General features: G+C 40.4%; 1 protein-coding gene across 1 annotated transcript in view; it reads right to left on the reverse strand.

The window, feature by feature from the left end:
• larp4b (La ribonucleoprotein 4B) overlaps positions 1-19,102 on the reverse strand; it is a 124,353-nt gene that overhangs the window by 14,698 nt on the left and 90,553 nt on the right. Inside the window, exons 14-16 of the mRNA XM_078537352.1 lie at positions 14,787-14,966; positions 12,623-12,756; positions 10,004-10,115 (exon numbers count right to left, since the gene is read on the reverse strand). Coding sequence (XP_078393478.1) covers positions 10,004-10,115; positions 12,623-12,756; positions 14,787-14,966 — 426 coding nt within the window. The remainder of the gene's footprint in view (positions 1-10,003; positions 10,116-12,622; positions 12,757-14,786; positions 14,967-19,102) is intronic.

Here is a 19,102-nt window from a genome sequence, read left to right on the forward strand (position 1 = left end):
TCTGGACTGTGTTCAAGCAAGGCTGTGTGATAGCTCCCCATACTATTTACAATCTATTTTACTGAGCTGCATCCTCAGTATTCAACAGGAGGACCATTGAACGAACACTAGTGTGTTTCTCAAAGGCAGCTCCACAAGCATTCAGGCAAAACTCCTGCAAAATCAAGTAAATGGACTGGACACTGTCTGGATGGCTGAAAAGCATCTTCCGCTGCTAGGTCCTGTTTTCTCAACTCAAATGGCACATGCTCCAGGGAAAGCAAAGCAAACGCTTCAAAAACACTCTGAAGTTCTCCTTGAAGCAGAGCATGTGTTGACATTAAATGGCTGGGAGAAGCTTGCTACCACTTGTTCAAAATGACTTGTCCATTATGAGTCATCATGCTTTAAGTCACAAGATCTCATTGATGAGGTAAAGTAGGAAAGAAAAGGAAAAAATCCTGCATTCTGGATCCTCCTATCTTGTGGGCCATCCTACACAAAGATCTGTGGGTCATTATTCAACCTGTTCAGTCACAAGACCACCCACGGCTGAACCTCATGATCTCGAGTAGAAGTCACCCTTGAAACGAGGGATAGCCCTTGCTCAACTGTGCTACTCAATTCATTAAGGGCTGCATAAAGATGTTTCAGTGAAAAGCCTCAATTCAGCTCTTCAGATACCACAGCACAGGATCTGGGTTGGCACTTCACTCTACAGTAATGAGGGAACACTGCACTGTCAAAGATTGCATCTTTCTGATAAAACATTAGATCAAGATTCCATTTGTTCTCAAATGGGCACAAAAGATCCTGTGACACCATGTGATGAACATGGGATTTTTTCCAAAATTTATCTGAAACAGATCAGGCTTTTTTATAGGAACCTGCTGTATGCAAATTGGCTGCCACATTTTCCTGCATCACTTCAATAATACTTCATTGGCTGGTATCTTGGGACACATTCAGGGCTTGGAAAAAAGTGTTATATTAAAAAGACAAATTATTCTTTTGAGAACTGCTACTGCGCAAATTGTTTAATAGTAAATAATATACGCTCATATAAAGTCACAAATCCCCATTTATTCCCTTCTGCACTGTGTCCTGGTACCTTGCACCAAAATTACTTCCCCTCCCACACCCCACTCTACACAAGTGTATTCCTTGACAAATACTCCTCAATGAAGTTAATTCCTTTCTCACCATTTTAATTATTTCAATATTACATGAGTGAAGTAGTCTCAAATCAATATAGCACAATAAACACTTCCAATAGTGACTGAAAGCTCATAAATGCAACCAGGTTTTTAATAAGTCATCAGTTTTTCATGCAGTGTATTTTCCTGTGAACACTACATGATGCATGCATTAATCCACACCTGCTGGCTTTTAAAAAAAAAATCAGTTTAACCTCAGTAAAAACAACCAGTTTAGAATTTACTGCTCAAAATAGTGAGACAGCAAGTGCCTAAATATAAACAAACTCCAGGAAAGGAAAGCCAAGAATTGTTTGAGCCTTACCACAGCATCTCCTATTTCATTAGGCAGGCATTAGAAGCAAAAAGGATTGGGCAAGTTGTATTTTCATTGTATGAATTTTCTTCTTGCACTCCCAGCAAACACCATTGCATGCTCTCCTATTTAAAGGAGTCCTCATACAATTGCAGAGGTGCAAAGCTTTGTATCAGGAAGGATCACACCGCATGCCAAATGAATAATATTGAAAAAAATTCTCTTGATGTGGGTATCCCTGGCACAGACATTACCTACCCCTAGTTGTCCTAATACAACAGAGGGTGGCTTGTTAGGCCACCTCAAGATGCAAGTTAACAGTCAACCACATTGTTGTGGTGCTGCAGTCTCAGCTTTTCCAGGTCACGCCTTTCTTCTCTAACACAAATTTAGCAAACCAATTTGGTTTTTAAATGACAAATCGACAAATCTTGGTCACTTCTACTGACATCAGGTTTTTTTCTTCTAAAATGAAGCTGAGCTCAATTTTCAAACTGGGATCCTGAATTGTGTTTACTGAGTTAACAGTGCTCTGTACCACTAGTCTAACATAAGCACTGCATCATTATACCCTCAATTTGATTTTTGTATTGTACCAGTGAAACTTTGTTTGTCCAGGAAGGGATTTATTTAATTTTATATTGTCACTATAGTAAATTTTGTTCACTTGCCATTCACCTCTCCCCCAACAAAACACACAAGTTATTCAGGATCTAGAGAGAGATATAGCTGGAATACCAAAGCGGTTAACAAAATGAAGTCTTCCACGTGCTATTTTTAGACAACGGGAACTGTCCGCTGCCATCAGATATGCACATTGTTAATATTTGAACGGCTTTCATTCATTGAGCACAGTGTGGAGTCTTAGCTATACAGATTCTGTAAGTACAAGGAAAGATGCTTTCCATGGCTGCTTGTTTGGGGGCGCCGGGGCGGTGGTGTCAGGAATAACTTGTACTGGTTTTGAGTTCAAAAGCTGGCAAGAATCAGACAGATCTTTCTGGTTGACTGTCAGTCAGTCCACGATACTGACTAGTAAAGTGAAGTATGCCACATCAACAGTGCAGCATACGTACTTAGCTTTTAATGCTACAAAGACTGATAGGAAATGGGTAAAGCTCATGAAAAGATGCAGTCATGTACTGGCAGCATGTACAAGACCACGGAACTCAGTTACATAATGGAGGAGTCTAATTATTATGGCCCATAGCCTTAGAAAAGTCTACTTCACAGAAAAGCTTTGTCTGTTGAATTAGAAATGTAGAAACGTAGAAAATAGGAGCAGGGGTAGATCATTCAGACCTTCAAGCATGCTCCACCATTCAATATGATCAAGGCTGATCCTTCAACTTAATGCCATACTCCCGCTCTCACACTAAAATCCTAGTCCTCAGTACAATCGCCCATATTTTAAAAAGACTTGGCTCCCCTTTCATCATTTCACGATATCCACCCAGCTAGCCTGCCTCAATACTCAAGTGGCACCGCCACTGCCTAATTCATCTCAAAATATGCAGCAAAATTTCATAACATCTCCCACAATATAACTATGTTCTAAAAACCTAATATGTTAGCTAGAAAAATCAACGTCACTTTAGGATATAAAATGCGTAGCACTAATTGACAACGTAAAGCAATGTGCTGGAACTACACTATACGCAAGGTGCTAAATTTAGCAGTCCTGGCATCTTCATGCACCTTACTTTGAAAATTAGTGTGGAACGCATGCATAATTTGAACAAGCATCTAGACACATTAATCAACCTTTGAGATTTTTTAAAAAGCAAATGCAAGATTTACCTAATGAATTAGTGATTACAAAAATATGCACAACGCTTCACCAAACCATTTTTTCCCCCCTTAAGCCAGGTGACCAAATTCTGACTGCTCAAGTCTTCTACGAGTTTAAAACAAACCTTGAAAATGCAGACAGGCAGTGATACAGTTCAAATTGTTTAAACATCTTTAGTAGAAATCAGTTTTAGAGGATTAACATACCTACAATTGCCTTATCACAGTTACTTCAACTGAGAAGCACTCAGCTGATAAGATTGCCTAACCAATACAATGACCTTCATTCTTTGAATGATATGTGTCTTCCACATGCTGTAGCCTAGCTTGATAACTCCTGGGAAACCATGTGCTGAGTATGCACATGTCATTGATATTGCAAGCATGCAATTTTGCACACTATTGTCTGCTCAACATGGCCAAATTGTTCCAAGGTGAAGCAAAACACCCAACAGAACAAGACCCTAAAGCAAAACATGTCCAAGGCCTATGGAAAACCGTATGTTATGATGAATATATTATTTGAAAATTGAAGACTGAGCTACCATGTTGGTAATCTATCCTGCACAACATTCAAGAGCATACCTGAATACAGTTATGTCGCCGACATATTGCCTATCAGTTGTCATGATTCATCTGCCAAGATTATACTGTCTAGATTTAATTGCACTGTAATGTCGTGAAGGAGAGGAATACTTCCTGTAGCAATCTACGCTATTAAACTAGAACGCAATTTCATCCAGAAAGCATAGATGGATTAACTTTCATCAACCCCTCATCCAAACTTTCTCTCTACAATACAATAGTTACAATGTTTTCAGTCAATCAGTTGTTTGCTTTGGGCTTTCATACCATTGAAAATAATGTTTCAAGCTAAATTGCTCTGTATGCAAAACAACTTGGGGTTCTGAACATCTACATGGGAGAAAATTTACTGGGAGTGGTAATGTTACTGAATAATCCGGAGGTTTGGACTCATGATCCAGGGACATGAATTAAAATGCTACCTGCTGGGCAGTTTCAGTTAATTAAATAAATCCGGACAAGTAAATAAAGCTACTATCACTATGTGATTGATGCAGAAACCCATCTTGTTCAGTAATATCCTGTAGGGAAGGAAATCTGCCATTTTTCACTAGTCTGGCTTAGGTGACTCCAGACCCACAGCATTGGGGTTGATTTCCAACTTCTCTCAGAAAAGGTCCATCAAGTCACTCAGTTACCAAGGTTGAGTAGTGATAGGTAATAAATGAGGGCCTTGCTAGCCACATCCACATCCCATGAATGAATTAAAATTAGGTCACAGTTCTGACAATGTGGATAAAATAATGCAACCAATTTCTTGATCCAAATGAAACTGGGAAGCAACCTTTAGGATTTTAAAAAAGCCTCAAGCACTGTTTAAATGCCAACTCAAATTCAGTTGATTCACATGAAAGGTTGCTAATTACATGACTCTGCTATACACCTTTTCATGTAATAACGAAACCCACACTGGGAATTAACTTGACATATTCCTAAATCGGGCTGTGGCAATATCCAATCATGGCCTACTCTTATACTTGGTTGAAAGATGGAAGTGGTCTCAACATCTACCTGAACAGAATGTGTGGACCATCATGTGTAGCTTCACAGGATGTATGAATAAATTAGACTTGTTTTAAAATTGTGAATTTGCACAGATTTAAAAATCATAGGCTGTAATCTTAGGGATTTGGTGTGAAGGAGTGGGGGCAGTCGGGGGGGGGGGGGGGGAGGGTGTAGATTGGAATACACTAAAAGTGGTAATGGGGACTGCAGACCAATTAGAAGTGAAGGTGAGATTATAATAGATAAGAAAATAGTAGACTATGAGTGAGTATTCATGAGTTTTTACAGTGGGGGAAGACAACAAAATACCAGTGCTGCAAGGGAGCCTAAAAGTCAAGGAAAGAAGCTTAGTCCAATGGAGAAAATAATGGAACTTATGATAGGCGATTCTCCAGAACCTGAAGGTTTCCACCCCAGGATCCTTAAAGTAGGTAAAGAAATTGAAGATGGTTTAGTTATTATTTTTTTAAAACCCAGATTCAAAAGTTGCTCTCTTTAGCTCTGAAGAGTCATATGAACTGGAAACATTTTTCTCACCACAGACGCTGCCTGACTTGCTGGGTTTTACCAGCATTTTGTTTTTTATTTCAAAAATTGCACCTTTGGACTGGAAAATTGCAATGCTACTTGGTTGCTTAGGACAGGAGAGAAAGTTATCAGGTAATCTTTGGCAGTCCCTCAGGATCAAGAATGACTTCCACTGGTGATGGGTTCTGAGGTCTGCAGACTGTGCTACATGTAGAGCAGGTAGTTCTTGAAGAGTTGGGTAGATGGGCCTTGCCAATAACACCCATAACCAATGAATGAATTAAAATTAGTTTACAGGAAGTTTGTGCGCTCCAATGCCCAGGCTTCACCTCTACTTGTTCCAGAAGTCTGTGTTTGGTGCCTTCCTGCACAAGCCTTCCCCATTTTGGGTGGTCACAAGCTAGAGTCTCCCATGAGTCAATGGGTTTGGCCTCTTCAGGGATACTGGGAGAGCATTCTTAAAGCACCTCCACTGTCTCCTACTGTGATCAAATTCTGAATTGAGCAGTTGCTTCAGGTCTCTGAACGTGTCCTGCCCAGTAGAACTGGTTCTGAGTGATTAGCGCTTCAACGCTGAACAGGTTGGCTTGAGGGGGAACAATGCTATTGGGCAATCTTACTTGCCACCAGATATGGAGCATCTTGTGAAATCACGACTGATGGTACTTCAGTGCTTTGAGGTGCCTGCCGTAGGTTGTCCAAGTCTCTGAAATATATAGGAGCAGAGGTCAAAGTCGCCCAGGAAACCATGACCTTAGTCTCAGTTGAGAGTTCCTGGTCCTCAAATGTTCTTTTCTTCAATTGGCTGCAGACTGAGCTGGCACATTGAAGGCGATGGTGAATTGTCATTTATGACTGCCTTTGTCAAGAAGAGGCTCCCATGATATAGAAAGTGGTCCACATTTTCCAGGATCTCACCAATGATCTTAATCAAAGTGGGGGTGAGAGTGTGTTTTGCTGTGGGAGCTGGTTGGAAGAGGACCTTCATTTTCCAGGTGTTAAGTGAAAGGTCCATTTTCACATATGCTTCGGAGTGAGTACACAAACGTCATCTATATACTGAAAGTTCCATGTTGGAGTGGTTTGCGTTTTGAAGGGTAGCCTAGTTTACTGTCTGTTCTATAGATTATCTCCACATCAGAAGGTAATTTGGAGATGAGATGCTACATTGCAGCAAGGAAAGTGGAGAAGAGTTGCTGCAATGACACAGCCTTGTTTGGCCCCAGTTTTCACTGTGGTGGTCCAACAGTTTCCATCTCACTGTGGAATAGGCAGAGGATGGTGACAAATTTCTGAGGGTAGCAAAATTTGAGGAGGATACTCCATAAACCTTCATGGTTGACAAAGTTAAAAGCTATTGTGAGGTCACAAACGGCCATGTTCAGTGGTTTCTGTTCCCTACACTTCTGCTGCGCAGCGAAGATCACGTCTGTGGTGCCTCTTGATGGGTGCAAACTGCAGTGAGACTCTGGAAGGAGTAACTCGGCCACTGGGAGGCGGCGGTGGTTGATGAGTATCCTTGCAATGATATTCCCTGTGGCCAACAGGAGGAAGACTCCTCATACAGGTTTGTCAACTTATCAATTACTGGAATCTCAGATGAGAACAACTGAACACAATACATTTTTTCCTAATTTATTCATGGGATGTGGGCATCGTTGGCTCGACCAGCATTTACTGCCCATCCCTAATTGCCTTCAAGGTGGTGGTGGTGAGCTGCCTTCTTGAACCGCTGCAGTCCCTGTGGTGCAGGTACATCTACAGCGCTGTTAGGGAGGGAATTCCAGGAGTTTGACCCAGTGACAGTGAAGGAACAGCGATATATTTCCGAGTCAGGATGGTGAGTGGTTTGGAGGGGAACTTCCAGGTAAATTCCCATGTATCTTCTACCCTTGTCCTTCTAGATGGTAGTAGTCGTGGGTTTGGAAGGTGCTGTCTCAGGGGCCTTGGTGAGTTCCTGCAGTGCATCTTGTGGATGGCACACACTGTTGCCACTGTACCTCAATGGTAGGGGAGTGAATGTTTGTGGATGGGGTGCCAATCAAGCAGGCTGCTTTGTCCTGGATGGTGTCGAGCTTTGGCGTATTGTTGGAGCTGCACTCATCCAGGCAAAAGTGGAGATTATTCCATCACACTCCTGACTTGTGCCTTATAGATGGTGGAAAAGCTTTGGGGAGTTACTTGCCACAGGATTCCTAGCCTCTGACCTGCTTTTGTAGCCACAGTATTTATATGGCTAGTCCAGTTTCTGTTCAAAGGTAACCCCTAGGATGTTGATACTGAGGGATTCAGTGATGGTAATGCTATTGAACGTCAAGGAGGCGGATGGTTAGATTCTCTCTTGTTGGAGACTGTCATTGCCTGGCACTTGTGTAGTACGAATATTACTTACCACTTGTCAGCCCAAGCTTTGGTATTGTCCAGGTCTTGCTACATTTGGACATGGACTGCTTCAGTATCTGAGCCGCGAACGGTGCTGAACATTGTGCAATCAGTAAACATTCCCACTTCTGACCTTATGATGGAAGGAAGGTCATTGATGAAGCAGCTGTAGGTAGTTGAGCCTAGGACACTACCCCGATGAACTCCTGCAGGGATGTCCTGGAACTGAGGTGACTGACCTCCAACAACCACCACCATCTTCCTTTGTGCTGGGTATGACTCTAACCAGAGTTTTCCCGCTGAATTCCATTGACTCCACTTTTACTAGGGCTCCCTGATGCTATCAAAAGCTGCCTTGATGTCAAGGGCAGTCACTCTCACCTCTGGAGTCCAGCTGTTTTGTGCATGTTTGAACCAAGGCTGTAATGAGGTCAGGAGCTGAGTGGACCTGGTGGAACCTAAACTGAGCATCAGCGAGTAGGTTATTGCGAAGCAAGTGCCTCTTGATATGACTGTGATGACCCCTTCCATCACTTCACTGATAATCGAGGGTCGGCAGAAGGGGTGGTACTTGACCTGGTTGCCAGTACAGACACGATAGGCTGAACGGTCCCTTTCTTCACCGTAGCTTTTCTATGGTTCTTTGGATTTGTCTTGATTTTTGCAGACAGGATTTAACTCAGCAATTTTCCACATTGCCAGGCAGATGCCAGGGTTTTAGCTCTACTGGAACAGCTTGGCTAGGGGCACGGCAAGTTCTGAAACACAAGTTTTCATGACTACTGCCAGAATATTGTCAGGGCCCATTGCCTTTGCAGTACCCAGAGCCTTCATCCATTTCTTGATATCATGTGGAGTCGAATTGGCTGAAAACTGGCACCTGTGATGCTGGGGACCTCTGGAGGAGGCTGAGAGGGATCATCCACTTGGCACTTCTGGCTGAAGATTGTTGCAAGTGCTTGAAAGCTTATTGGAGTTGCCACAGATTTCTGGCAGTTAGGTTATGATTGATTAGTAAACAACTGAATTTCGATGAGGTGATGAACATGGTGGACCTAGGCAATTTAAGAATGAAATCAGAAAGCACTTCCTCACACAAAGGGCAATGGAAATATGGAATTCACAGTCCCGAAAAAGGCAATGTTGCATCAATTGAAACTTTCAAGACTAAAAGCAATAAGTTTGAGAGATAAGGGTACCAGAAGAAATGGAACCAAGGTGGGTAAATGGAGTTCATGCACAGATCAGTTGTGATATAATTGAACAGCTTACTCCTGCTTTATGACACATGGACAGCCAGTCAACCTACTAGATTAGGAAAGGTGCCAGGTCTAGCAAAGGAAACTTGCTCAACCCAAGCAGAAATTCAGTCAGAATTTGAATACTGACCAGGTAAAGTTAAGCAAATCCATGAACAGTGTGACATTTCTTTATTTCAGCTGAGGGTTCTAGAGTTAGCTATGGTCAAATCACATTCAACTGTTACTGCATACATACATTTGCTATGAAAAAGCAGCCTAACAATTTGTATCAGGCATCATCATTCTAGTGTTTTCAGTGCACCTTTGTAAAGAAAAAAGGAAGCAATGCACAAAAGATACGTGCAGTAAGACATGTAGGTTATACCACAAAGGGATTTTACTGTTACACCCCTGGATTTAAGACAGTTCTAGCATACATCTGAAAGCAAGATGCTCAGGTCACGTACAGGGTGACCCAAAATCTACAAGACCCCCAACATTCAAGAATGTGCAAGGTTTGTTTTCTATTAGTTTAAATTTAAAATTATGGTTGATTTCATGGACAAAGCCAAAAACAGGTTTTTTTAAAGAGATTAATAACATGTGGGACAGCCTGGTTCTACCATTGCAGTTCTTAAGTACACTTTTGTGCTTCAATAAGAATTGAGCATTAGCTTTCAGTCTTGTATCATGTTTTCAGCCAGGCAATGTTATGTCAATTCCTCTGTTTCACTTTGTTAATTTAAAGCTGCTCCTATCAATGCAACATCACCTCATCAGCATGTAGACATTGACCAAAATAAGTTGGAAAATTAGGCTGTGGAAAACATTTGGACGTAGTCAACAAAGTTTAAAGTGTGGAATACCTGAATGCAAAATTTGGCAAGACTTGGATCAAAAAGCAACTACTCTTAACATCACAAGTTGCTACATAATTACATAATAAAAATCAATTCCCTTTCTCCCAAAGAAACACTTACTGTGGCTGCTCCATTGACTTGTACTGATTTACTTGCAGTAGAAAGAGGTGTAGTCAGTCTTTCCAAAGGAGTCTGTGTTTCTCTTTGCTTGGTTTCTTGGCTCTTTGTTTCACTATTAAAAAAAGGCCACAAATGTAATTCTTATTTTTATGAACATTGTCTATGAAAATTCTTGCTAAAACAAATTCTTGTTCAATGTCACGAAGTGACACCAGTGCAGACTACTGCTGTCCCTTGAACTGCAGAGTGTTTACAATTTTCTGGTTTCAGTGAAGTGCTCAAGACACACGTCCATGACAATAGCCTGCTCAGGTGACAACAGGGTCCTACACATGCACCCTACCCTATTCTAATTTTTCAATTTTATGTTAGGTACCTTCCCTTCCCAGAAGTGAAAGGAAAAGGGCAACATAATTATATGCAGAACAGCAACAATGGCCTTCAGTTTTGGGCCCGGAACCTCAGGAAGGTTTGGCCTTGAACAGGGTATAGTTCAGATTCACCAGAACAAAATGGTTAAATTATGGGTGCAGATTTCAAACTTGGCTAGTGTTTCTCAAGTTTAAGAGGTTGAGGAGTGATGTTATCCTTGTATTCTGAAGGGATTGGATAATGTGGATTCCTCTGAACTGCATTCTACGGTGGGAAAAAAATTGGGTAATACAGGAAAGAAATCAGGAAGCACTTCACACAAAGTAGTGAAAATATAGAACTTGTCCTTTCAAAAGGCTTTGGATGCTAAGTTAATTGAAATTTTCAAGACCATGATCAATTTCTTCATTTGATAAGCATAGTAAGGATATGGAACCAACTTGGGCAAATAGAGTTGAGGTACAGATCAGCAATGGTCTAATTATTAATTAGCAGAACTGCCTCTGACCTGAATAGCCTGCCCTGGTTCCAATGAAGTACAGGTTTTAACAGTCAAACACTAGAGGGAAGATTATCAAAGGATCACAAAACTAGCTTGGTTGGTCTTCTTTCTTTCTCAGAGAAAATGCTATTAAACTAGTTTTCTCTCTGAGTATGGGAGAAACCAAACACAAGTAAATTGAAGTAGCTGTTCACATTGAAGGTTGTGAAAATTCAATTATTTTAAACCTCTGCTGCCAAATCACATCCTGGACAGGCTACAACTCAATAAATTAGTTCCTTCAATTGACAGTGCAAATCCTGTGTTTGCTTCCTTGTTATTTCAACCATTGCTTTGTTCAGTATTGAGTTCAAGCACCTGACTTACCCAAAACAACTTGGCCTTCAGGGATACTGAAAATATCCTTTAAGATACGAAAGCTAAGAGAGTTACCCTTTGCTGACTGCCAGTGGAGTGGCAAATTGACATGCTTCCTATTTACTGATGCAATATTTATAAGTGGGTCCATCTGCCACGGACAACTTGTTGTTGGGCCTTGGTAAAGACCAATTCCAGAATAAAGATGACTGGTTTGACTGCTATGGGGAAGAGTAAGAAAGATATCAATAGGTTACCTAGGAGCTAACTCAACTGGAATTCTTCGGCTTTTTTTGATCTGGAATAGGCAGATAGTTGGCTGATTGCAAAGGTGGAGCTTGTGGAGACTGATGTTGGAGTTGGTACTCAGGACACACACTGTGCACACTTAATGAACATGGTTCACCTTGTGCACCTAATAATAAAGTTCAAAAACATTGGAGTGAGTGATTCTATTTCGTATTGGGCCCAGGGAGTCACCTTTACATCAAACCTTGTTCTAAATTTCATATTTCAGGTTGTATGATGATAGAAGACACCCCTAAGAAAATCTATTACCAGAAAGTATGCATGCCACTGAAGACAGGTTTGAAATCAAAGAAACTAGACAGGACTAAAAGAATCTTCAATTATGAAGAAAAAGACAAAGGTTCAACATGTGCTAACAACTGGAGGGAAAGGATCTGTTAGCTTTTTAAACAAAGGAATAACTCAATTAAAAGCTAAAATGGCTGACCCTGAATGAAAACAAGCCTTTACTGAATGGCCACAGGACATGCATTGTCAGTCTTGTTGCATTTAATTATGCAGATTGTATTTTTTACCGTTAGTACAGTGCACATAAAAAATTTGTTCATAACAGATATAATTGAGGCTTCTAACTGGTGCACTGAATACAAGTAGTGCATGCTTTTTGGAAGGAAGAAGCCAGCAAAAGAAGCTGATCATTGGCACCACCTGCTGGAAATTTAAGTTAATACAGGAGGGAGAACACATTATGCTGGACAGACTTTGCTTAAGACAGGGGTAGAAAGCAGTAGGACAATGCAAAGGAAACTATACAAATAAGTAACACCAAAGATTGACAGTCAAAAGCTGATGCCATCCATTACAATCAGTTAGAGGCCAGTGAACCTCTCAATATAAAGTGGGTGAAATTTGAAATCTCAGGTATTTATTAAAGAGAATAAAGCCACAAGATTGACAGCTTTAAACAAAAAGAAATTTTACTTTACAGGAGTCAATAAAACAAACAGTGAATACTATCTATCTTATACTCTAACATACAGAACCAACATTTAGTTAACAAGTCCATCGAAAGATAGGTACATAAAAATGCTCTCATACAAGTATCATTGGTATCCACTACCAGAATTTAAATAACTTACTTGATTTCTGGAGAACAAGGTGGTGAAGGGGAGCCCTCAGAACTCACTGGCAGTGCAGTTGGAGATATGGATGGCAGTGCCTCCCGTGGTATTCCCGAAGGTATAGTGTTAGTGCTTGCATCAACATTTATACTCTAAAATGAAAGTGATCAGCATTACAATCTTGGTTACTTTAGTCCAGAGATCTTAGTGGGCATACAGCAAGCTGACTTCAGTCAAGAAATATTATAAGGTGCCATTGTCTTAGCAGTCATAATTCTGCTTGGAATATAGTTCCAAACATTAACCTCAATTCCAATGCAATCCTCTTTCAACTCGTAACTGTACTTCATAACTGTCTTGCACAAGTGCTGTGCTGAGAACAAATCTGTATTCAATTTCCTTCTATTAAGATTGCAAAATACTGATATCAAGTCACAAATAGCTTGCTCAGATATGGGAATGCCCATCCTAGTCACTGCCAATTTTCTATTTGGAGAATGGATGGTGGAGTTAATTATACAAATTTTGATGCTTGTGAATATACACTGACTGTCAATACATGATCTGTTCAGTTAAATCTACTTGTGCTTAAACATGGTTTTAACTATAATGAATGTACACAATCTAGGTTCTCAGGAACGCGACAGCGATTTAAGCTCAAACTCAAGAATGATAAAATTAGTACAGCCTCAGTCTGAGTAACACTTTTCATAAGAAAAGGGCTTGCATTTGGATAATGCCTCAAAATTTTTAGAGGCAGTGAGACACTTTTGAAGCATCATCATTGTTGTAATATAGGGAAAAGCAGCAGCCAATTTGCACAGTCAGTCTACAAATGTCAATGAAATACTGATCAAAATCTGTTGATCATGTTGGTTGAGGGATATAGATTGCCCATGAAACCAGAATTCTTCTGCTTTTCTCAAAACTGCTATTTTACATTTATTTAAAGAGTAGATGGGATCTCTGCTTAAAGTCTCATTTAAAAACGACAGCATTCTGTTGGGAGGCAGGTAATACAGAACTGTTATGAACTACCCGAACCTGAATTCCGTTTCCTTACCCATATTCACTCATTAACAAGACACTTCCTTCCATTTCTCCTGGGATACCTTGATGCTTTCAACTTGAGACTCACTCGTCAATATCATCTCACTTGGCCTAGTCAATTCAACCCTGAACAAGCCATAACTCTTCAAAAATACTGCAGACCATGTTCTCATCTCAAAGTCCAACATTCTCATCACCTCAATCCTCTCCAAGCTCAGTGTCCAATGAAATGATTTAATTAAGTCTCACCCTTTATTTCAAATCCTCCCGTGGCTTTCTCCACACCTACATGAAATGATTCCCTCTTAAGTCATGCACCTACTGCTCCTTTAATATCAAGCTTGTCTTGTCCACAAGATTGGTAGACAATCATTTAGTCACTGGGCCTATTGATCTCTCTGCTTTATTCCTTCTGCCTTGCCACCTCCCCCACATCAAAATGCTTCCTCAAAATCCTTTTGACCTTGCCTTCAATCTTTATTGTGGCAGTGCTCTAATTCCATTTGCTGCCTTTCCATTCAGCATCTAAAATTGCTCAATGCAAATGGAGAATGCTTGAGATGCCTGGTGTGTGAATACAGAAATATAAATTAGTGCAGTGATGTTTCAGGGTAAGACCCTCCAACTAAATTAAATAGCCTGTTGTCAAAGAGAACCAAAGGTAGATGCAGACTGCCTCTTGGGAGTCATTATTCTTGTATAGCTCAGAGTTGCCTTCGATCCAAAGCTAGCCTTCACCTTCCAGGTAACCGACATACCACCTCTCTATACAAATAATTTTCCATACAGTTTAAGCTATCAAATGGTTCAGGACGTGGTATAGGGATAGACTTTAGGTAGAAGTTGAAAGAAAAATACTTCCAATGATATTAGTTCTGGAACTCTGCAAAAACTTGCTTGGCAAGCATGTATATCACCCCTCAATCTAGATTTCCTCTGAATTCTTGGGCTGAAATCACGCTGAACTGAATCATGTACCAGACCTGACTGATTTCTCACCTGGTTAGAATTTATATCATATTTAACGGAGCTTTACCTTTCAAAGCAATAACAGAGTTTATAATGAACTATTCCATGACTCTATTTAAATATGATGGATGGTCTTCAAAAGCAGAACCAATTACCACAATACCTGTATTATCTGAGCCTTCTCTTTTGGAATTACTTTGACCACATTTGATAGTCTGTTTTCAAGAACCTCTTCAGTCTTCAGGTTGCCTGCAGCTCCAGGCAAAGGAGGAAAGTTGGACAACCCTAGTTCAAAGTTAGGTGATGGCGGCTTTGGCGGAGGAGGGGACTGTGTCTGGGACCGCTGCCAAAAAAAATTAGTAGTTTTAAAATAACAGTTTCCCCTCTGACATTTTTTTGGAAAGCACTCAAAATTGATCTCAATTTACATGTCCAGGAATGCACTAACCCATGTTACTAGATGGGCATGAAAACAATTAGAAGGTTCCAAATGGCTGCTATTAGGCCTTAAGAATAAAGTACATCAGTGTTACATTGAGCTTTCCCTCACAGGGTACAAAAGATTGCTAACATGCAAACCTGATGGTGGCAATAACAGCAAATTTCAAACATTCTGTGCAATGTTAAAACAGCAAAATCAAACTTATTGGAATACCACCAATGTGGCAACCAATTTGTGCACAGTACACTTCCATGAACAGCAAAATGATAATGACCAGATAATTTATTTTGTGATATATCTGAAGAAGTAATTTTTAAACTTCAACTTGATCTGTTGTGTGAAATATTCCCCCTCCCTCCTCTGGCTTAGAGAGGGGTAAAAGCAACCTTGATTCAAATACATGCACCTGACAAGGATGTTTCAATGATCAGTATTTTGTAGGCGCATGTTAAGTTGGTGACATGAGTCTGAGTACACAACAAAATTAACTAGACAGAAGCGTGTGTGGCGTGAAGGCCCACCAGAAATAGAAAATAAAAGCATAGGATTTTGATCTCCCAATACAATGTACTATCCAGAGCAAAAACAGGCAGTTTGAGCCCTAAATGAGTCTTTCTGGCTATGTACTTGTATAATTTGCATTCTTAGCTAGCCTCCTATGTGAAACTCAGACCAATTTAATATAACAAATGCTTACACACTAAACATTGAATTCAGAAGGTAAAGTTTTTCAATTTTTGTTCTGTCACTAATTCTAACTATTGTAACTAATATTCCCATGCATATTTTTGGAATCTAAAACATTTAATGGTGTGGGTGTGGTGAATGCATAGTTCCTGGTCCTGTCTTCAATTACCTTGCTCCTGGTGGGTAAATACATTGCCTCTGCTCTATGTCCCTTCCTGCAGTGAAGATATTTGGCAATACACATTACATAAATATATTAAAAAGTTTCTGCCAACTTGGCTTTATTTTGTTAATACATGTTACAGCTTACATCTCAATGGATTACTTAGTATTTGGAAACAAAAGTAGATTTTGCATAGCTTTGATCAAGGTATTGTCAGTTGATATGCTGCTTTATGATGGGCATTTTATGTAACCTTCATTCTATTAGGTAGTGTTAATGTCTTGACAGGCATTTCCTGATTGGCAAAGGGCCGACCTGAGCAGTGATGCCTATTCCTTTAAGCTGCATAGGGGAAATCTAACGTTTTACTGACTCAACAATGGTGGATGAGGAGTTTGAAGGTAGTGCTGAAAGAGCACTGCAAAAAAGGCACATCTAGAAGTAGGTTAATTGGCTCTGTCACAGGAAGGGTCTAAAAATACTGTCCTTCCTCATGATGCTCTTGGTTGACAGTGGCTTTTAAAATCTGCAGCTTCTATCCTTGGAGGAAAGAAGCAACCATTTAAAAACACTTAAAACGTTATTGTGATTTATTGCTCTTATGAATATAGATCAGAGCCATTCAGGTTCAAATGCGTTTATGCAGTCATTATTGCATGGAAAGCACAAAGATAACTAAGGGAGTAATAAAGAGGGAGAAATTGGGATGAGAGAGAAAGCCAGCAAGAAATATAAAAACAAACAGCAAAATCTTCTACTAGTATATAAAAATGAAGGGTAGCTGAAATGAGTGTTGCTCCCTTAAAAGGAGGAGACTGTGAAATTAATGGGAAACAAGAAAATGGCAAAGTGTCATAGGGATCACTACTGGGACCTCAACTATTTAAGAACCATATTAATGACTTGGATGAAAGGATTGACTGCGTTGTAGCCAAAATAGCAGATAACAAAGACAGAAAGGAAAGCAAGCTGTGAGGGGGGAATATAGAGAGTTGGCAAAAGGTTATAGACAGGCTAAGTGACTGGGTACAAATTTGGAAGATGGAATTTGACATGGGAAAATGTGAGGATGTCCACTGTGGCGGGAGGAATAGAAAGAAGTAGATTATGTAAACGAAGAGACACTGCAGAATGCTGCAGTATGGAGGGATCTGGGTGTCCTTGTAAATGAATCACAAAAAGTTAACATGCAGGTACAGCAAGTAATTAGGAAGACAAATGGAATTTTGACCTTCATTGCAAGAGAAATTGAATATACAAGTAGGGAAGTGTTGCTACAGCTGTACAGAATAGTTGGTGAGACCATATCTCAAGTGCTGCATACAGTTTTGGCCTCCTCAGCAAGAATGTGCTTGCATTGGAAGCAGTTCATAGAACATTCACCTTACTAATTCCTGGATTAACGTGGTTGTCTTATGAAGAAAGGCAGAAAAGATTGGGCCTATACTCATTGGAATTTAGAAGAATGAGAGGTGATCTTATTCAAACAGATTCTGAAGGGACCTGACAGGATAGATGCTGAGAGGGTATTGTGTCTCATGAGGAAATCTAGAACTAGGGGGCACAGTTTCAAAATAAGGGGTTTCATTTAACAGGGGGTGAGGAGGAACTTCTATTCTGAGGGTCATTAGTCTTCAGAATTCGCTGCTCCACAGAACATTGCAGGCTGGGTCACTGAATATATTCAAGGCTGAGTTACACAAATGTTTGATCTACAAGGGAGTCAAGGCTTATGGGGAGCAAGCAGGAAAGTGGACTTTAAGGCCACAATCAGATGAGGCATGATCTTATTGAATGGCAGAGCAGGCTTGATGGAGCAAATGAGGCAAAGATCACTACACCTTTAAAGAAAATATGGATTATTTCCTAAGCAGAAGAGACTTGGGGCCATACTTGCTATGCCAATGGCAAGCTGTCAGAATTCACCATCATTGGACTGGAGGCACCTAGTACCTTGCAGAGTATCTCTGCTCTCGTGTGTAAATCTGAAAGCTGCAGTGGACTGTTCTATGCTCCTCCAAAGGCTTCACTATTGCACATGCTGGCATCAAGGTTAGAAAGGAAGAAATGGCACTGGAGAGAATTTAGGCTGACTGCCCATTCATAACTAAGTATTTTTGCTACAACATTTGGAGTGTTTCATTTGGTGTTTCCAGGCAGAAAGAGCCTTCCGAGTCACTTTACAAATAATCAAAATAACCGGCCAATAAGGACAATGGCAATTCAAAACAACTGCAGGGAGAATCTGATTTTTTTAAAATTAGAGACTGCACTTTATTCTGATAAAAAAATGTATTTATGATTCTTTGAATGATTCTGAAATTTATTATTTTGCTCTAATTACTTTTTAAACACTAATTTATCCTGCAGCAGTTTACTTTTGACAGAATGAGTAAAGGAAGTGGCTGCAGAGATAGTGGAGCCATGGTCTAAATATTCCAGAATTCACTGGATTCCAGGAGGGTCCCAGCAGATTGGAAAACCACAAATGTGACGCCCTTGTTCAAGAAGGGTGGGAGACATAAAAAAAGGAAACTATAGGCCAAAGTCAGCTTAACATCTGTCATTGGGAGAATGCTAGAGTCCATTATTAAGGAAGAAATAACAGAGCATTCAGAAAAGCTTAACGCAATCAGTGTCAGCGTGGTTTCGTGAAAGGGAAGTCATGTTTGACAAATTTGCTAGAGCTCTTTGAGGATATAATAAGCAAGGGGAACGGGTAGATGCACTGTATTTGGATTTCCAGAAGGCACTCGATAAAGGTGCCACATAAAAGGTTATTGCACAAAATAGGAGCTCACCGTATTGGGGGTAACATATTAGCATTGATTGAGGATTGGTTAACACACAGAAGACAGACGGGATTAATGGGTCTTTTTCAGGTTGGAAAGGTGTGCAGTGGCATGCCACAGGAATCTGTGCTGGGTCCCCTATTATTCATCATTTATATAAACGACATAGATGACTATGTGGGGGGTAGGGTTAGTAAGTCTGCGGATGACACAAAGATTGGCCGGGTGGTTAACAGTGAGGGTGTGTGTCTTGGGCTACAAGAAGATATAGACAGGGTGGTCAAATGGGCAGATAAGTGGCAGATGGAATTTAACCCTGAAAAGTATGAGGTGATACACTTTGGAAGGAGGAAGGAGTAATTTGACAAGGAAGTATTCAATGAACGGCATGACAC

Source organism: Cetorhinus maximus, chromosome 3, assembly GCF_964194155.1.
Source record: "Cetorhinus maximus chromosome 3, sCetMax3.hap1.1, whole genome shotgun sequence".
NCBI lineage: Eukaryota > Metazoa > Chordata > Chondrichthyes > Lamniformes > Cetorhinidae > Cetorhinus > Cetorhinus maximus.